Here is a 21,165-nt window from a genome sequence, read left to right as displayed (position 1 = left end):
CTCCTCCTTCTCCCTGCTCGTTTTATGTTTCCCTTGAGATCTAGCTATTTGGCCAAAGCCCAGTGGAGCTACCTGATAGCTATGGAGGAGATGGGTTTTGGGACTCCCCCTCGACCTTCACCTACCCAGCCGGACTTTAGGCAGACCTTCCTTCGTCTTTCTGCTGTATCTCCCCTTACCCCCTTCCCCTCTATACTCCACTTATCTACTTCTCTATGATCTTGTAATTGTTTTTCTAGCAACTGTTGTATATTTAAACAGATGTAATCTTGTAATTCTGTTGAACCTCATGTAAAGCGCTCTGATACCTCCGAGTCTAGCTAGCGCTATATAAAACTCTTTAAATAAATAAATAAAATAAATAAGAAATACGAATTTTTAAAGTTAAAAACAAAAATGTTGCAAAGAGCACAAAGCGCCAACCAAAGGTCAACTGGTCGCATTAGACGGGTACATGGGTACGGTTTAAGGCCAACCGAGTTGGAGTGACGTCCGGATACACAGGGTGGTTTGGTCCTGGTAAGAAAGTTACCCTCACACTTAGAAAATTTCAGGGAAGAGAGAGTCTCCAGCGGGGCAAGGCTGGATCCAAAGACGGGCTAGACGATAACAAGCTGCTAAGTACGAGGTCTTGATGAAGCCGTTGGCAAAAGTGAGATAATCCCTGAGTGGAAAAAGTCTGGTGTTCGCACCCAGGCCGTTATTGACGTCAATCAGATGGTGCTTGGCATTAATCCAGTGAAGATTTCTACCTTTGAACTTAAACTCCGATTTACTCAGTTCGACAAGTCTGCAGGCTGTAGCCGAAAAGGGCTCAACATCATCAGAGGGTAGACAGCATCAGGCCCGTTGCAATTAAATGGATTTGATGATGCGAAGAAGAAGGTAGTGAGAGTTTCAGTGAAGTTAGACGTCTCTCAGCGGATTGGCTGGCAGGCTGTTCAAGTCCCAGGTATCTAGGTTTAGGCAGGAGGAGTACACTCTGACACCAACCAAGGGTCCCAGGACCTCAGGACAGCACTTGGGGGTCAAGACTCACTTCAACAGAAGCCACTAGCAGGGGCCATGATCAGGTCCAGTTGGAACTGGTCAGCTGGGTTCGCCCAAGTAAGTGGGCTTTTTAAAGCTTTTGTGTCCCTGTAGCTTAAGAGGTCAGCCAACTGACCCACGGAGTCCACTTCTTTGTCCCGGGTTTTCCTCACAGGTCTCAACAGCAGGTGTAGTCCTTCTTCTGTCTTCCATAGTTCCAGTAGTGTTCTGAAGAGGGTGCCCAAGGGTGCTACATTTATACTTGGCACCAACCTGTGGATGGAGGTGACTCCTGCCCTTCACTAACCAATACGGAAACTGTTCCAAGGGTGGACTCGACCCACTCATGCAGCAGTACGTCTCTGCCCTACTCTAAACAATCCCCTAGTGCCCCTTTCTAAATCTGACATGGCGGAAGCTTTCTTTCCAGCTGGCGAGAGCCTGTGCCTGCCCTAGAGGTGTTGCCAAGGAAATGAGCGACCCCTTCTCCGTGGTCACACAAAATCTTTTTTGAGAAGAAGCCCTTCCTTTGGGACTGGTGCCTGGCTGACTAGAGACAAAGAAGGGGGCATGCTGAGGTGGTAGCTACATCTTCCAGTGACAGTGTAGGCACCATTTGAAGCTCAGGAAGGGGTTTGGGTCAGACTCCAGCCCATCCTGCTCCAGAAAGAAATACACCCACCCACGCCAAAAGCCCTTTGTCCACTGCCTTGGACCAATCCACATCTCACGCGAGGGAAACCATCGGGAGTTCAGTGACAACTGGACACTGGCAGGAAATCATTTTGGTTTTGGGGAGAAAACAGATAACATTCTAGAAGTGTATGTATTTCATAAAAATATAAAATCCAACTTTAAAATTAAATAGCATTTTAAATGAAAATGAGACCTTGAACCATTTTTCAGGCTATTATTAAGCTGAATTTAGCACTAATTATATGTAATATTGTAAAACAGTGTTAGCCTATGGGAGAGCCAGCCTTGCCGGAGTGAAAAACCACTTTGGAGGTTTTTCATGCTAGGGCATGTAAGACATTAAACATACATGTCTACATTTTAAATACCATGCACCCTGCCCCATGGGCTTTTAAGGCCTACCTCAGTCCTGACTTACAAGTAATAAAACGGAAGGTTTAATCCTGTCAAAAAGTTTACTTTGACTGGCCGAAATCGCAGTTTTAAAACTCCAGCATCAGTCTATAGTGGCAAGCCAGGAGACATGTTTTCACTTTTCACTTTAGTGGTGGCACATAAGTACTGAAGTCCAGTAGTGACATTAAACCTACCATCCCTGGGTACATGGGACGCCATATACTAGGGACCCATAGCCAACCAGGGATTTAGCCAACGAGACAAGGGTCAGAGCACATGCAGAGGGGGCTGGTTTGCAGAGTCCCAGGACACAGAGCAAAAAAACAGCAAAGAAATCTAGAGCAAAATGGGGGTAAGAACACAGAAAGGGGCATTGTTCTACAACAATGGCAACGCTGAGGCAAAGTGGGTGTTTGACACAAGCCTGTTTCCATGTGATGCAAGTGGTACGGAAATGTTCTTGGTAAAAATATTTTATTGGTCACAAAATTCCACTAAAAACGAACTAATTAGAATTAACAATGAGTAATAACATGGATTTAACAGACTCAAAAAGGATAACAAGTACACGGTAAGTAAGACATTAACAAGATCATAGCATTTTTTTCATTTTATGCACCTGGCTGGCTATTACAATGGCAAATGTGAGTAAGTAGCCCCGCCTCGTGGCACAGAGACTCCCACACTGTACAGAATACTTTGAATCGCGGTGCTCCGTTTTCAACACTTTTAGCGGTACTTTCCTCATGCTGGGCTCCTGCTGCCTGTGTCCTCCACTGTCCTTGCCGATCACATGTGCAGCTACATGCACTTAAACAGGGAACACGCCACGGAGTGCCTACTCCAGCTGGTACATACACCCGTGTGTCAGGGTTGCCAACGCTAAAATGTCATATTATGTACCCATTTTCAGTTTCTTGGCTATCATTTTTGAGATCTGTAAAATGTTCCCAGGAGATGGATATGGGGGGCCTATGTACAAGCCCGTCGTGCCGCTGGTGCCTCACCTTTCTTGACACAGCGGCGGCACAGTGAGCTGCCCCATATTTACAAGGCCATGTAAAGTCCCCACGCATGACTTTTCATGGCCTTGCAAGTATGGGCCCTTTCACGCATCAGCCTGCATCCGTGGAACTTGACACAACCCAGAACTACAACATTTTGTAAAACTGGGAATGCATCGGAATCCTACGCCTCCCCAGGGGAAGCGAAAGAATGGCGCAAAAAGGAGAAATACTTTTGTTTCTCCTCATTTTTTCCTCTATGACGCGTGCCGCATTCTGCAGCACACATAGATTGTTATTGTTTTTGTGCAGGAAGGTGTCCCTCTGCAAAAAAACTATTATTACTGGAGCGAAGGCACCCTTGCAAAATGACACAATGGTGCCTGTGCCGGCGCATTGTGGCTAATTCATTTATGTGGGCCACATGTGCACACATGTTAATTCCAGGGGTGCAAAAGCGTGTCCTATTGACACCCTTACAACCCTGAAATTGCATTCTCAATTTGCGATTCTCTAATTGAGAATTGCAAATTGAAAATGTCATTCATTCCTATGGGCCTTCTAGCCCATAGGAATGAATGAAAGGTATTCCTTATTTGCGAATCTCAATTTGCGATTCACAAATAGGGAATAAGTGGGATTTGCAAAGAAATGAGCTAATCCTACCTACATTTCCTTTTGCAACTACCTAATTGCAATTCCCTAAAAATTGCAATTTGAAAATCGCAAAACGAAAATTACCTACATATGCCCCTTAATCTTCCCGCGCCTAACAAAAATAGATGTGTGTCCTCATGTAATGTAACTGGTGCTATGTAAAGCGCTCCGATACCCGAGTTAGCGCTATATAAAACCCTGCAAAAAAATGCGCAAGGCCCTGCTTTCCGTTTGCAGCTGGTGAACAGGCCGGATGGAGAAGGCGTCCTTCCAGATTATGTTCTGGTGATAAAGGGTCATCACCTGCTCTTCTCAGCAGGGCTCGGTAGCTGGACAGCTACACTTTAAGGGGTCATATTTACAAGTCCCTTGCGCCACGGAGCACCGCTTTTTTTTAACGCTCCAGTGACGCACAATTTCTGAGCAATATATACAAGACCACGCAACGTCACCCTGGGTGGTTTTTCATGGCCTCGTAAATATGGGCCTCTTTTCACGCACTACTGTGTGTTAAAGGGGCGTTCCATGGGTGTTTGCGTGTGTCTTCCCACACGACACCCATGGATTCTGACACATTCCTAAATTTACAAGGTTTCGGAAACTTGATACTGCGTCAGATTCCAACGCCACCCCAGGGGAGGCCGAAAAGTGGCGCAACAAGAAGAAGTGTCTTTATTTCTCCTTGTTCCTTCCACTTTCTATGTGTCCTGCATTCCGCAGCGCGCATACAAGGAGGAACATGCATGAATGATTGCTTTTGTGTAGGAAGGTGTCCCCTCCTGCACAAAAACATTCATTCCTACAACTCATGCACCCGTGTACCATGACATAGGTGCTAAGCAGCCTACTGTGCGACCGCGCAGAAGAAAGCACAGTGATGCCTACTGTGCGACCGCGCAGAAGAAAGCACAGTGATGCCTACTGTGCGACCGCGCAGAAGAAAGCACAGTGATGCCTAGTGTGCGACCGCGCAGAAGAAAGCACAGTGATGCCTAGTGTGCGACCGCGCAGAAGAAAGCACAGTGATGCCTATTGTGCGACCGCACAGAAGAAAGCACAGTGATGCCTATTGTGCGACCGCGCAGAAGAAAGCACAGTGATGCCTAGTGTGCGACCGCGCAGAAGAAAGCACAGTGATGCCTAGTGTGCGACCGCGCAGAAGAAAGCACAGTGATGCCTATTGTGCGACCGCGCAGAAGAAAGCACAGTGATGCCTAGTGTGCGACCGCGCAGAAGAAAGCACAGTGATGCCTAGTGTGCGGCCGCGCAGAAGAAAGCACAGTGATGCCTAGTGTGCGACCGCGCAGAAGAAAGCACAGTGATGCCTATTGTGCGACCGCGCAGAAGAAAGCACAGTGATGCATCGTATTATTGTAAATACGACGCATCCTTGCACTTTCCTAACGACACAGCTCGGCGCAACAAGACCGCTTTCAGCACTGCGCTGTGCCATTATCTTGTAAATATGCCCCTGAGTGTGTGGATCAACATAACTATGTGAGGCGGTAACAGTAAGAGCTCTTGTCAGGGGAGTGCTACAGTCACCGCGTAGAGTCACCCAGGAGGAAATGGAGTTAAGCCTGCTAGGTACGGTTGTGAATACCACCTGGCAGGAATCTATGATTTGTGGCTATAAATGTATGCAACTAGTCAAAAATCCCTCTACCTTTCACCTATAGTTATATATTCTTTTTAAGAAAAAGCACTTTTCATCAGAATGTGAAAAATAACAAACTTGAAAGAGCCACAATAGTGGTGAGCTGAGTGTACATTCACACACAAGCACACACACACACACGCAGACACACACATAATGATCCATGCATAAAGTGAAGAATAAAATGTGCTTCACTTCTGCCTGGATCCTTGAGAACTGCAGGACACCTGCTTTTGAGTAATGTTCTTCTCAGACAATGCAGGAACACTGCCTGCCTCTGGGTGGGCCTTCTTGCTGTTTGAAGTGAACACAAGTCCTGTGCACACGTTTCTATCTAATGGGTTTTGTTGTCAAAACCAATTTCAAATACATGAGTTCGTGAAAATAATGAAGGTTGAGAGTTTGGAAATTTCTGCAAAAGGGATTCAGTGTGAGTCCGTTGTATCCTGAGTCAGTTGTATCCAGCCGGATACAACTGAATGAACCTCGAGACGTGCGGCAGCCGGCACAGCTCCTGCTACGTGAGGGACATACCTTCATTATTTCTCCTCGACTCTACCATAAAATTTGTAATGTTTATCGCACATCACCGAATATATTATTAGACCGCTACTTTTCATGCGTCTATCTCGGCTCAAACTGATATATTTGCCCCCTTACTACATACAGCCCTGAAGAGTCACAATCTTTACACGTTGTGACGAAACACGTGTCGGCTGGTAGAAGATACTTTGTACTGATCTGGATTGACTTATAAATCCCTTTCGCTGAAATTTCCAAGCTCACGAACCTTCATTATTTGCACGAGCTCATGTATTTGAAATTGGTTTCGACAACAAAACCCATTAGATAGAAACGTGTGCACAGGACTTGTGTTCATTTGTACGTGTGGACTCACATCCACACAATTGCAGGGGTTGTTTCATTTGAGTTTGTTCTCCCCTGACCTGTTTTGCACCGTATACTCATCAATCACTAATATATCTCAGACATGCACAAGCAAGAGCGCCGTCACTTCCTGTGTTTAAATCTAAACCCTTCACCGATATATTATCTTGCTGTTTGAAGTGGTTACCTTGCCTAAAACTGCCTTGTCTACTGTACACTGAATGTGAGTTCTATGTAGGTGTTGTAGATCTGTAATTTTTCCACATTCAGGGAGGAGAACCGGCCTGCGGCATGTGTGCTCGCTTTGGTTCCATAGATGGTATGGTGGACAGTATATTTCTTCTCTCACGTGGCTCAAGAAAATGGCTTACGCCCATGGGAGCTCTCTGAAGATGTGGAAGTCTGTCCGTTGAGCAAAGTTACTCTCACGGTAACCTCAGGGAAAGGGGTTCTCAACTGTGTGGTTTCGCTGGTGACGCTGAAGATCTGACTTGAAAGTATAGCTTTTGCCACACTCGGTACAGGGAAAGGGATTCTCGCCAGTGTGGAGTCTCCGGTGGCGTTTGAGGCCTGACATCTGAGTAAAGCTCCTTCCACACTCAGCGCAGGTAAAGGGTTTCTCCCCTGTGTGGATAATCTCATGACGCTGAAGATCTGACGGTTTAGAAAAGATCTTCCCACAATCCATGCAAGGAATGGAATTTGGGCCTCCGTGTAATCTCTGATGCTGCTGAAGGTAACTCTTTTTAGAAAATCGTTTATCACAGATATCGCAGAGGAAGAGCTTCTCGCCTGTATAGGTTTCTGGAGGTCGTTCAACGGTGGGCTTGTGAGAGGCCCTCTTCTTCTCCCGACAAGCATAGGGCTTCTTTCTAGTCACACCTCCTCTGACTGATACGCCAGGTAGGATCGCTGTAAAACATAAAAGTGAAAAAGTGATACGTGCAGTAGCTTAAAAAGTGCAAAATAAATATGGTCATCAGCGGCTAACCATTAACTATAGAACACCCTAAATTGGCCCTGTGCTTGGAATTGACCTCACATTCAAGTATAACACAACATGTACACGCCCAACACTTTTAAGATGGCACGCAACACCAGACAAAAACAAGTAAACAGGCACACTTCTCTATGTTGGCATCAATATCAGTGACAACGTTGGCATCAAGCAAAGGGCAACAGACAGGAGCACCCACACTTCCATCCAGCATCAAGCAAAGAACAGCAGAGGGATGTTTAGGCTCATATGACGATGCCGATCATCAGCCGAAGATCACACATTCACACCCAACTTCAATAAGATGCCACCTGGCTGCAAGCGACGGATAGTACATAGGATCTCCTACACTCACTGAGATAAAGCAGAACAAGAAGCAGGCAGCCCACACACAGACCCATTTACCCGTACAGAGAAGCACCCAACATTATACCAAGAACTCACACATGCTTGTTAGCTTACTGCATGAAGATGTTCCATGCACAGGCTGAGCTTAAGGAACTGGGGGTTGGCAAAATGCACAGCCTGAATCTTTTTTTATTTTATTATATTTGGCAACAACTCCTGCTAGCTCGGGCTGGCCGCAACATAAGGAAAAATGTTACTCCCACCATTTGAGGACACCGGGACTCGGTCCCTGTGGCAAGAAAATTAAAAAACAGTAAGGCGACAGGGCAGGGGTTGGATTATCCCGTCACCCTCCCTCCCATACCCTGAGGTGGGGGTCCCAGAGGTACTCTCCTGGAGCCAATTTGGGTGGTTTCCAAGATCCCGCGGGCAGCCCTCTGAGTCTGCGGTCGGTTGTCACGAATCGGCGGTTGGCGCTGCAGCTAACCCAAGCCGCACACATCCAGAGGCCGTGTACAGTGGAGAATGGACGTCTGAGGTGTGGCTGTGTACGGAGGAGTGGGGTGGCTGTGTACGGAGGAGTGGGGTGGCTATGCACAGCGGGGTGGGTTGGCTGTGCACGGCGGGGTGTGGTGGCTGTGCACGGCAGGGTGGGGTGGCTGTGCACGGCGGGGTGGGTGGCTGTGCACGGCAGGGTGGGGTGGCTGTGCACGGCGGGGTGGGGTGGCTGTGCACTACGGCCAGGCCGTGCAGCCAACCCCACGCTGCACACACCTGAAGGCTGTGCATGGTTGGGCTGGCCTACAAAAGTTATGGTAATAAAATACTACTTTATGTTAAAACAAATCCTAGAAATTCACAGAACTAAAAGTTAAAGTGGCGTTATAGTTGGGTATGGTAATAACATTTTACTTTGCTTTAAAAAACCTAAAAGCAATACCTGAGTAAACCAAAGGTTAAAGTGACATTAAAGTTGAGTGAAAATGTAACTTTAAATGTACCATTTTAAACTATGTGCAATGTATGTGTCTTGTAAAGCGCGCTGCTGCCCTGAGGCGTCGTGGCGCGGTAGACCGCTGGGGAACCCGTCCTGGCTATCCTGTGAGATGGTCCCTACTGGGTATCTCCAAGGTGAAACCAGGCATCCCCGGCGTCTGTGGGGGGCCGTTGTAGAGATGAGGCAAGCTAATGCCCAGAGTTGCCGAGTGTGATCCCTGGTTAGAGTAGGCACCGAGGCGAGAATTATCGAGTCCGCTGACCCTGGTCCACGACCCTGCCGCGTCGGGAATTGCACCCTGGTCCCGGGCCGTTCTCTGCTTCCAGGTCTGCCGCCTCTAACCAGTGAGCCACACTACTCCACTAAACAAGCATTGGTAAAGCCAGTAGGTCTGCCTTTGGCCACCAGCCTTTTGACAATTCTTATTTTGTTCCCCTGAGGGCCTTTGCAAAACTTTACTGTTAGAGAAGCTGACAGCCCCTCATCAATCTAAAAAAACTCACTGGCAAAGGGCAAAAATATTTGGTCTCAAAAAACCTCTAATTGCCATAGACGTACCTGGTACTGAAGGGAACTACTTTTTTTGTGGATGTTCTCATTGTGAAAGGGCAGCGTGCCCTAACTCACAGTGAAGTCAGCCAATAGACTGTCTGAGACAAGATGGCGACAACACGAGCGGACAAATCGGCTGTCGTTTCTCCCCTCTTTCGATGCCTGAAGATCACGTGGAGCGTGGATTGACTGGATCTTTTTGGCGTAGCGATACGCAGCTTTTTGGACTCCCCAATGCGGTCTCCCCAATTGCATTCTGTTTGGAGATTAAGTAAGACACTCAGGCCATACAAGGCGGCCTTCAGCGGCTTCATAAATCTCATTTTTAATTTGCGTCGCTCTTGCACCATGTTGCGTGGTGCAAAAGTGACGCAAAGCGGCTCGTAAATATGCCATACAATGTATTGGGTGAGCAGAGAAGTGCCCCGGCATATGATTCGCTCAGAGAGGCAAGAATATCAGACTCTGGAAGACAAGATCTTGATGTCATGCGTTGCGTTTGTTTTTTGTCTTGAAGTTAACAGCTGAACTGACCTGTTGTGTCACAATATGGGAATGTTTTTTGACATTTTAGGCTAGAACAATACATATTATCTTTGGGGACTGTGCAGTGAATGCGACTTACGTGATCACCTGCAGCTGTTTCTTACTTTGCTCACCTTACATGACAAGCTCAGTAGTTCGTGTTACGTCAACGCATCTGAAAAGGACAATCTTTGCCAATTTCCAGACGCGAGGTCTCCAGCGTTATTCTAATTGGACAATATCAGCTGATAGGGATGCAGTTTCATAGCTTTGGAACAGTTGCTGTTGTGTCATGTGTATTTGTACTTGCAAACACAACAATGATGGACAGAATGTGGATCAATGTCACACATTCACCCCAGTCCAAAGATCTGGGCCCAAATCCATTGTTTTTCCACTCCACACCACTCTGTGTTAGACAATGGCGATATGCAAATCAGCGCTGACCCTGTGCCCCATGGGAACAGTCCAGTCCGAACTACAAAAGCCATGTCCTTCCCAGAACGGAAACAAGCATCCGAGGACCGGCCCGGTTTCGAGGTAACACCTCTCATCAGCCTGGCTAGCTTGATTCCAGTGGTGTGGAGTAACTGGGACTCACGTCTGAGTATCCCCAGTACACTTAGAGCGGTAACTGCAAACACAACAATGATGGACAGAATGTGGATCAATGTCACACATTCACCCCAGTCCAAAGATCTGGGCCCAAATCCATCGTTTTTCCACTCCACACCACCCTGGGTTAGACAATGGCGATATGCAAATCAGCGCTGACCCTGTGCCCCATGGGAACAGTCCAGTCCGAACTACAAAAGCCATGTCCTTCCCAGAACGGAAACAAGCATCCGAGGACCGGCCCGGTTTCGAGGTAACACCTCTCATCAGCCCGGCTAGCTTGATTCCAGTGGTGTGGAGTAACTGGGACTCACGTCTGAGTATCCCCAGTACACTTAGAGCGGTAACTGCAAACACAACAATGATGGACAGAATGTGGATCAATGTCACACATTCACCCCAGTCCAAAGATCTGGGCCCAAATCCATCGTTTTTCCACTCCACACCACCCTGGGTTAGACAATGGCGATATGCAAATCAGCGCTGACCCTGTGCCCCATGGGAACAGTCCAGTCCGAACAACAAAAGCCATGTCCTTCCCAGAACGGAAACAAGCATCCGAGGACCGGCCCGGTTTCGAGGTAACACCTCTCATCAGCCCGGCTAGCTTGATTCCAGTGGTGTGGAGTAACTGGGACTCACGTCTGAGTATCCCCAGTACACTTAGAGCGGTAACTGCAAACACAACAATGATGGACAGAATGTGGATCAATGTCACACATTGGGCCGGTCCTGGGATGCTTGTTTCCGTTCTGGGAAGGACATGGCTTTTGTAGTTCGGACTGGACTGTTCCCATGGGGCACAGGGTCAGCGCTGATTTGCATATCGCCATTGTCTAACCCAGGGTGGTGTGGAGTGGAAAAACGATGGATTTGGGCCCAGATCTTTGGACTGGGGTGAATGTGTGACATTGATCCACATTCTGTCCATCATTGTTGTGTTTGCAGTTACCGCTCTAAGTGTACTGGGGATGCTCAGACGTGAGTCCCAGGCACTCCACACCACTGGAATCAAGCTAGCCGGGCTGAAGAGAGGTGTTACCTCGAAACCGGGCCGGTCCTCGGATGCTTGTTTCCGTTCTGGGAAGGACATGGCTTTTGTAGTTCGGACTGGACTGTTCCCATGGGGCACAGGGTCAGCGCTGATTTGCATATCGCCATTGTCTAACCCAGGGTGGTGTGGAGTGGAAAAACGATGGATTTGGGCCCAGATCTTTGGACTGGGATGAATGTGTGACATTGATCCACATTCTGTCCATCATTGTTGTGTTTGCAGTTACCGCTCTAAGTGTACTGGGGATGCTCAGACGTGAGTCCCAGGCACTCCACACCACTGGAATCAAGCTAGCCGGGCTGAAGAGAGGTGTTACCTCGAAACCGGGCCGGTCCTCGGATGCTTGTTTCCGTTCTGGGAAGGACATGGCTTTTGTAGTTCGGACTGGACTGTTCCCATGGGGCACAGGGTCAGCGCTGATTTGCATATCGCCATTGTCTAACCCAGGGTGGTGTGGAGTGGAAAAACGATGGATTTGGGCCCAGATCTTTGGACTGGGGTGAATGTGTGACATTGATCCACATTCTGTCCATCATTGTTGTGTTTGCAGTTACCGCTCTAAGTGTACTGGGGATGCTCAGACGTGAGTCCCAGGCACTCCACACCACTGGAATCAAGCTAGCCGGGCTGAAGAGAGGTGTTACCTCGAAACCGGGCCGGTCCTCGGATGCTTGTTTCCGTTCTGGTAAGGACATGGCTTTTGTAGTTCGGACTGGACTGTTCCCATGGGGCACAGGGTCAGCGCTGATTTGCATATCGCCATTGTCTAACCCAGGGTGGTGTGGAGTGGAAAAACGATGGATTTGGGCCCAGATCTTTGGACTGGGGTGAATGTGTGACATTGATCCACATTCTGTCCATCATTGTTGTGTTTGCAGTTACCGCTCTAAGTGTACTGGGGATGCTCAGACGTGAGTCCCAGGCACTCCACACCACTGGAATCAAGCTAGCCGGGCTGAAGAGAGGTGTTACCTCGAAACCGGGCCGGTCCTCGGATGCTTGTTTCCGTTCTGGGAAGGACATGGCTTTTGTAGTTCGGACTGGACTGTTCCCATGGGGCACAGGGTCAGCGCTGATTTGCATATCGCCCATGTCTAACCCAGGGTGGTGTGGAGTGGAAAAACGATGGATTTGGGCCCAGATCTTTGGACTGGGGTGAATGTGTGACATTGATCCACATTCTGTCCATCATTGTTGTGTTTGCATGTGTATTTGTACAGCACACAACTCAACCAGGAGGGAACCCTGGAGCGGAAAGTAGGAGCTGCATGGGCCGAGCCAGGGCCAGGTGAAGAAGCAGGTCTTCAGTTGTGTACGAGTTTGTGTAGATTTCAGTGTCATTCTAGCCGCCTACCTTATAGGTTTCCATAGTTTATTTTGCATACTAGCTGGATGCCTTAGATTGAACGCTTCGAAGAAAGGAAACTCGTTTCCAGAGCAGGTTCAGATTTGGGGTTATCTAAGACTTCTGTAATCGCAGTGCCGACGTGAATGTTTTACTTTGAGAAGGTTGAACATACTTTCTGCAGAATGAATGGGTTACACACGCACTGTAGATCCAGCATGAGGATCATTCAACAGAGACTCAATAGCAGTTACGTGCCAGAAAACGGAGACTCCAAAAGCTGGAAGATGTCATCATTGACTGTGGCTTATAGTGGAGAAGTGTGGCTCAATGGTTAGAGCGGCAGACCCTGATGCAGAGGTCTGGCCCGGGACCAGGGTTCAATTCCCCGCCTCGGCGGGTCTTGGGCTCAAAATTCCACGGACCTGATAATTCTCGCCTTGGTGCCTATTCCAATCATGGAGTCCCGCTACGCAACTCTGGGCAATAGCTTGCTTAATCTCCACAACGCTAAGGATGCCTGGCCTCCACCTTGGGGGTGCCCAGGAGTGGACCCTCACAGGGAAAGCCAGGATGGGTTCCACAGCGGTATTCGTACAAGCGCCTTGAGACCCTTGCGGGTGAGTAGCGCGCTATACAAGTATCAATTTACTTTACTTTACTTATATGGAATCTCTCAAGCTTAAAGCTGCACGAGTTAAGTTTTACCTCCGTTCAATTTAAGACACGCTGTGGCCATCCAAGACTCAACATGGCTTCACAGCGGAATCCTTGCAGCCTGACAGCTGAAGATACGACTGGCCGTCATCTATCTGAGTGCAAGACTTCCTGGGACCAGAAGTGGTGCTATGCGCACATTGAAGAAAACTCATATTGAGCACAGTCCCTGAGTGAGGTTGAAGGGCACACGTTCTCCAAGTTCCACTCATGAACCTGGCTTAGTAGGGGCAAACAGAACGCTTCCTCTGTTGCATCAACACAGCTGAGGCCCTTACATGTAACTCTTTGGATTCGCGATTTGCTCACCTGTTGGGCTGGAGATGCTCTGTCCATTATTACTGCCGGGATGCTCGATACAGTAGTCCTCTTCCTCGTCTTTGATGTGAAATGAAGCCATGTCGGGTCCTGTGATACAAAATCAGACATACAGTGTGAAGTCTAGACCCAGGTAGGAATGAGCAGAGCTGAGTGTGGCTGGGGAGGATCGCAAAGGCAGATACTTAACCTGCAGCTCAATTACTCCCATGCAACATACATGATCCCCAAGAGAACCAATAGGAAAGCGGGTTTTAACACGCTAACGTGTCCCAGAAACAACAACTTAGACAACATTTTGTTTCCACATGACGCCTCGAGCAGACCTTAAACAGGGAGGGATTGTATATACCAGATACTGGGCCTGAGCATTCAACAGATGTATCGACCAGGCTCTAATACTGTCGAAACCAGTTGTAGCGATGCACTGAAGAGCTCCCACCGTGCTAGGCAGAAGCGTCCGATGCAAGTCCCTACACACAGAGAGGAAGGGGTATAGGCGCAGCCATATGGGACAATGTGTGGCCTCTTTGAAGAGGTCAGGGATGAAACAGCACCTTTACAAACAACACAAACGGCAGGAGAGGGAAGGCGATCACTTCATCCTGCTGGAGTTGAGGGCAGTCCATCTAACACTCAAGTCTTTTTATCCATCCATAAAGACAGGCTCTCTCCTGATACAAATAGACAGCATGACTACAATGCATTACTTGAACAAACAAAGGGGAATTTGGTCTCATCGCCTTTCTGTGGAAGCACAAGCCATCTGCAAGTGGTTAACTGCCAAAGACCTACCATCTCCGCCGTTCACCTGCCAGGGACACTAAACACACAAGCAGACGCTCTCAGTTGAAACTTTGCCGAAACTATGACTGGATTCTAAACAAAGAAGTCCCACGAGACATTTTTCGGGAATGAGGACAGCCGCAAATCGAGCTGTTTGCAGACAAAAACAACATAAAATGTCAAGACTATGCGTCCAGGTTCTCCCAACCAGGATAGAAGGGGAAAGCCCTTTTGATAAACTAGTCCAGGAGATTTCTCTACACGTTTCCCCCAATTCGGTTGATTCCTGTAGTAGTCAACAAGCTGTACAAGTCCAAGACCAGAATGAATCTCATAGCACTGGAAGGAACTCACCAGTGGTGGTTCCCGGGCTTGTCTATCAGAAACGCCACACAAGAGGTTGCCATGCAAACAGGAGCATCTTAACAAGTTCGGTGGGCAGATTTTGCATCGTAGTCTGCCCTCGCTGTCCTTGACAGCATGGCTCCTGAATTCGTCCAGTGTGAACACTTAGTACTCTCGCAAGACTGTAAGGACATTTTGAGAGAGTCCGAGAGGCCCTTGACCAGAAAATCCGGCATTCAAGTGGAAACGGGTCTACTTGTGGTGTGCCCTAAATGGTCATCATCCTATTTTGGGCCAAGGTAGTTTAATTTTACCTTACCTCCTACATTTAGCAAGGTCTGGGCTGCAGTTTTCCTCTATAAATGTACACCCTGCAGGCATTCCCGCCTACAGAAAATCTTCCACAGATTTCTTTCTTTCAAATGCCTGTGGTCAAAGATTCCCTAGAAGGCTTAAAGAAGGTATAACCCCTGGTAAGATCACCGCCCCCTCGGTGGGAACTCAATGTGGTGCTCTCAAAACGGATGTGGCACCCTATTCGAACCGATACACAGAGCTTCCTTACAACACCTTACTTATAAACTACAATGTCTAGTTGCTATTACTTCAGTGCGTAGAGTCAGTGCAATCCAGTCTCTAAATGCTAAAGAACCCTATCTCGTATTTCATGCGAACAGGGTGGTAATGAGGACACATTAGAGTTTTCTCCCCAAGGTGATTTCCGATTTCCAAATTAATCATACCATTTCTCTTCCAACATTTTTTCCTAACCCTTCCACCCCAGCGGAGAGGGCTTTACACGTTAGATCTCAAGCGAGTCCATACTTTTTACTTGGAAAAAACGAAAGCTATCAGACAATCTGTTTATCAACTATGGTCCAATGAGAACTGGCAAAGCCTCTTCCAAGCAAACCGTCCCTAGGTGGATAGTTTCCTGTAAAGTGCTGTCCTACCAGTTAGCCAACAAGTACCTATCGTCCAGACCCAAGGCCCACTCTACCAGGGCTACTGCTGCTCTACTAAGAAATGTACTCACTGCAGGAATTTGCAAAGCTGCGACAAGGAGATCGATACATACGTTTGCTAAGCATTTTTGTCTTGACTTAGACACTCAGGCAGACGCTCAAGTAGGGGAGGCTTCTTTAAGAAATCTCTTTGGATAATTGGTTTTCAGTGTCTAGTCAGTGGTTCTATTCGTCTGCAGGTGTGTCGGATAGGCCTGCTACTCTATTCATGTGCTTATGACTATTGGGAGTATCCCCTGGAAGAGAAGGAATGTTACTCACCTGTAATCCTAGTTCCCTTCCAGGGGAATCCTCATCTAAATCATAAGCAACCCTCCCGCCTCCCCAGGTGACTTTTTAAGGCAGCAGCAGTTATATTGTTTATCCTCTGAATGTTCTTGTCAAAGTAAAAAAAGACCTGACCAAACTGTCACTTGTGGGACATGATGGGATTCAGGAGGTCCTGTGCAGTCTTAAAGGCACGGTGTCAGTTTTCTCTGTTGTAGTTTCAATGCAGCCTATTGGCAAACAATGCCTTCTATTCCCTTGCTTTTTCCTTTCAAATAAAGACTGTGTTTATCTCTTTAAAGTCTAATTTTCTGTATTACATAAATCTTGAATGGTTGTGGGACATCCTAAATGAAAAAGGCAATGTTATGTTGGCATTTTTTAGCCTTTTCTATAGTCTCCATTTTCTATATGTGTATAGATACATATACATATACATCTATCTATCTATCTATCTATCTATCTATATGTATATATATATATATATATATATATATATATATATATATATATATATATATATATATATATATATCATACACACGGATGTATGTTACTTTTCAGGTTCTATGTAGATAAATACAAATACATACAAATATATATAATATTCAATATCTGCTCCAGCGCCCACGCGCATGGGTCGGACTATTCAGTGCTTATGACTTTGCTGAGTGTTACCCTGGAAGAGAACTAGGATTACAGGTAAGCAATTTATCCTTGTCCTATAGATGAATAATTCTGCGGACTACGAGCAGCGTTGTGCAGTTCTCTTACCTGAGGAGCGGGTGACGCGGTCTTCGCTCTCCGGACGGTAGATACAATAGGCGTCTTCCTCATCTTTTATAGGGAATGAAACGATCTCATGTCCTGTAATATGAAGTAAAAATTAAGGAACAATTCTACGTCATACAGTGAACGAATCAGTGAAGAGGGCATATCTCTGGGAAGGAGCTGCCTTTTTATCTTCTATCAGTGGTCGCTCCGGTAGCGTCAGAGGAGACATGACACATGCCTCTGTTTATCTGGGGGACTGTGAAGGGCCGCAGGTCCCGAGAGAGGTAAATATCTATCAAACAGTAGTATTATTATTGGTATTATTAGGGTTTGGTTGGCCAGTGAGGCGTTCCCACCAACAGGTAGCTGTCACGGGGCTTCCACAAATGCACAGAGAAAGTAATCGGACTATTTGCTGACAATGTCACAGACTGATCTACACCGATTAATGAGAAATATATAAATCACAGAACCAAGTGAAAACACAAGAGCAGCTGGGAGCATCCTAACACAAACTAAATACATGTGTGTGTCACTGTCAAACCTTCCTATAACAGGGACATTCCCAAAGAAACACACATGTATCTATTCCAAAACTCTGTTTGACATGAGACAGGACATTTGCAACTTAGGGATGTATGACGTTATAACGCATACTTTTACTCCGCAGACCATTACAACGCGACTTTTACTCCGCATACCGTTACAACGCATAGCGCCTTGGGGCGCTGGATAGTGGTAAGTATAATTTACTATTCTAACTCCAGTCCCCGTGGACCCTAGGGAAGGTGTTGGATAGTAAATTATACTTATTCCCTATCCTAGAGCGCCCCCCAGCGCAATGCGTTGTAATGGTATGCGGAGTAATGGTCGCGTTGTAATGGTAGTGCGGAGTAAAAGATCCGTTGTAACGGGTGTATACCGCAACTTAGGTATTTGGCCTCTGCTCGGGAGCCACAGACATATTTCAACCAAGCAAAGATGTCAGTCAGTGCAATACCCCTTCTCTCAACCTGTGAGCACAATGTGGCCTGGTGCAGATCTGTCCCCTATGTACAAGCTGAGGGCTTCCAGGCAGGCGTGGCTGCACCTTTCTCAATGCTCACAGCACTGGCACACAGTCTCTCTGCACACATGTAGGGGTGTCGAAGGGGAGAGGAGCGGTTAGGCCGGGACTCCTCTTCTATCTCTGTTCCTGATTGCTTTAGAAAGGGGACTCTTCAGTCTCCCATGTGGTGGGTGCTCCTGCTTGGAGGCGTCCCCCGTGCGGCATACTGTGAGAATCATCACTTTACACAACGGCTGTGTCTGGATCGCAGTCTGAGGGGAACACTTAAAAGCAGGATCAACCCAGAATAGCCAGAGCCTCTGTCTAGAAAAAGGGTAATAATGTTGGATCTTAACTGTCCCACCTGGTTCAAGTAAGTACTAAGATCTTCTTGGCCCAGGAAGGGGTACTCAAAACCCTGCTGGGGTCTGTGTCTGCCCGACAGCCAGTCTCCCAAAGGTGAGGGGACATCACCTGAAATAGGTACTTGCTGCTGGAGGTGCAGAGGGTCTGCCTAGTGCCTAGAAGCCTCCTTGCCGTCTGAGAGAGGAAAGGAGTGTGCCTGATTCTGTAAGAGGAAATACTGTTGAGGAGGAGAAACCTAGAATGTCCCCCAGTGTATGGAGCAGCCACAGAAAGTGGGCGGACAACATCAGGGAGCAAGGACAGGAGTGACCCTTATCGTGAGCTTGTTAGTGGTTCCCCTGGTCTCTCTGTGCGGATTCTACCAGAGAACTGCCCCAAATATGGCACCAGATCAAGCGAAGTCGTGTCCGCTATCAACCTGTGGACTGAACTAGTGCTGGTGACGCCACAAGCTCAGGAAGATGCTTCGTTAGTGTGTGAGCCTCATCTTCAAGGGAGGTCGTAACTGCACGTCGCCGCTGTGAGGCACCTCAACATGTGTAAGCCGCACAGCTGCATCTACTGACGAAGCCATACTGCGATATTCGGCCCACAACATCAGCACCAAAGACAGAGTAAAGCGAAGATGGAAGGAGCACTGGCTACACTCGTCTCACACACAAACCTGTAAAAACCAGAATGGCGGCTTCGCGAGGCTTCACCAGGGACAGGAGCAAAGGGCTGAGATGTGCTCCAAGAGAGTGAAGCATGAAGACCTGAAACTTTATTTAACTACAGTTTTTCCTGAGACCCACAAGGATGAGAGGTCTTTACAAGGATTTCAAAGAACAGGGTTAATCCTCAAACAGCTTTCAAATGCGGAGGGCTGTATCCCGGGGACGTGGGACCCAATACGAGGGCTCAGGAGGTGGGAGAAAGGGGGAAAAGTATAGAGAAAGGATTCTAGTAGTGAAAGGAAACAAGGAACCGTCACTGTATAGAGGCGGAGAAATTTTTCCCAATAGTAGCATCAGCAAGCGGGTTGGACATTGAAGTTTGATGCTGGCGACGGCATCAGGAACTAACCTGTCCATCTAAGTCCTGAAGAGGAGCGTCTTTAAGGCTTCTCTAAAGGAGAGGATGTCCGGTGCCTGTCGCGCCTGCAGAGAAAGATCATTTTAAACAGCTGAGGGATGGGTTTAGAGCTCGAGTGGAGCAAAATCTGGGTGTTTCCAATTGCAATGTGCAGGAAGTTGGCCAAGTAACTAGGCTGTCCTACGAGAAGGGCTTCAAAAGTGAGGAGCAGACTTTACGCCTAATGCAAGCATCTTGCCGAGCCTGTAGAGGTTTCTCAAAACAAGAGTGATGAGCTCAGAGTTGAGAGTGATGAGCTTAGAGTTGAGACTGATGAGCTTAGAGTTGAGACTGATGAGCTCAGAGTTGAGAGTGATGAGCTTAGAGTTGAGAGTGATGAGCCTAGAGTTCAGAGTGATGAGCTTAGAGTTGAGAGTGATGAGCCTAGAGTTGAGAGTGATGAGCCTAGAGTTGAGAGTGATGAGCCTAGAGTTGAGAGTGATGAGCCTAGAGTTGAGAGTGATGAGCTGAGAGTAATAAGTTTAGAGTTGATAGTGATGAGCCTAGAGGTGAGAGTGATCAGCCCAGAGTTGAGAGTGATGAGCTCAGAGGTGAGAGTGATAAGCCTATAGGTGAGAGTGATGAGCCTAGAGTTGAGAGTGATGCGACTAGAGTTGAGAATGATGAGCCTAGAGGTGAGAGTGATGAGCCTAGAGGTGAGAGTGATGAGCCTAGAGGTGAGAGTGATGAGCCTAGAGGTGAGAGTGATGAGCTAAGAGGTGAGAGTGATGAGCTAAGAGGTGAGAGTGATGAGCTTAGAGGTGAGGGATGAGTTTAGAGTTGAGAGTGATGAGCCTAGAGTTGAGACTGATGAGCCTAGAGTTGAGACTGATGAGCCTAGAGTTGAGACTGATGAGCCTAGAGTTCAGACTGATGAGCTTAGAGTTCAGAGTGATGAGCTTAGAGTTCAGAGTGATGAGCTTAGAGTTGAGAGTGATGAGCCTAGAGTTCAGAGTGATGAGCCTAGAGTTGAGACTGATGAGCCTAGAGTTGAGAGTGATGAGCCTATAGGTGAGAGATGAGCCTAGACTTGAGAGTGATGAGCCTAGAGTTGAGAGTGATGAGCCTAGAGTTGAGAGTAATGAGCCTAGAGTTGAGACTGATGAGCCTAGAGTTGAGAGTGATGAGCCTAGAGTTGAGAGTGTTGAGCCTAGAGTTGAGAGTGAAACGCCTAGATTTGAGACTGACTAGCCTAGAGTTGAGAGTGATGAGCCTATAGGTGAGAGATGAGCCTAGAGTTGAGACTGACTAGCCTAGAGTTGAGAGTGATGAGCCTATAGGTGAGAGATGAGCCTAGAGGTGAGAGTGATGAGCTTAGAGGTGAGAGTGATGAGCTTAGAGTTGAGAGTGATGAGCCTAGAGTTGAGAGTGATGAGCCTAGAGTTGAGAGTGATGAGCCTATAGGTGAGAGATGAGCCTAGAGTTGAGAGTGATGAGCCTAGAGTTGAGAGTGATGAGCCTAGAGTTGAGAGTGATGAGCTTAGAGTTGAGAGTGATGAGCCTAGAGTTGAGACTGATGAGCTTAGAGTTCAGAGTGATGAGCTTAGAGTTGAGAGTGATGAGCCTAGAGTTGAGAGTAATGAGCCTAGAGTTGAGACTGGTGAACCTAGAGTTGAGAGTGTTGAGCCTAGAGTTGAGAGTGATGC

At 47.5% G+C, this 21,165-nt stretch overlaps 1 protein-coding gene across 4 annotated transcripts in view; it reads right to left on the bottom strand.

The window, feature by feature from the left end:
• Positions 1-2,581: 2,581 nt before the first annotated feature.
• Positions 2,582-21,165, bottom strand: part of LOC144770974 (uncharacterized) — a 93,203-nt gene continuing 74,619 nt past the window's right edge. For 2 of the 4 annotated variants that reach the window (XM_078655839.1, XM_078655840.1), the window contains exons 6-8: positions 16,993-17,085; positions 13,787-13,885; positions 2,582-7,239 (exon numbers count right to left, since the gene is read on the bottom strand). In XM_078655839.1, coding sequence (XP_078511965.1) covers positions 6,764-7,239; positions 13,787-13,885; positions 16,993-17,085 — 668 coding nt within the window. In that variant the 3' untranslated portion in view covers positions 2,582-6,763. The remainder of the gene's footprint in view (positions 7,240-13,786; positions 13,886-16,992; positions 17,086-21,165) is intronic. The other 2 variants (XR_013599079.1, XR_013599080.1) reach the window with 2 other exon arrangements.

The sequence above is a fragment of the Lissotriton helveticus genome, chromosome 7 (genome assembly GCF_964261635.1).
Source record: "Lissotriton helveticus chromosome 7, aLisHel1.1, whole genome shotgun sequence".
Taxonomy (NCBI): domain Eukaryota; kingdom Metazoa; phylum Chordata; class Amphibia; order Caudata; family Salamandridae; genus Lissotriton; species Lissotriton helveticus.
Note: the sequence above shows the minus strand (reverse complement) of the source record. Positions and strands in the feature narration are given on the sequence as shown.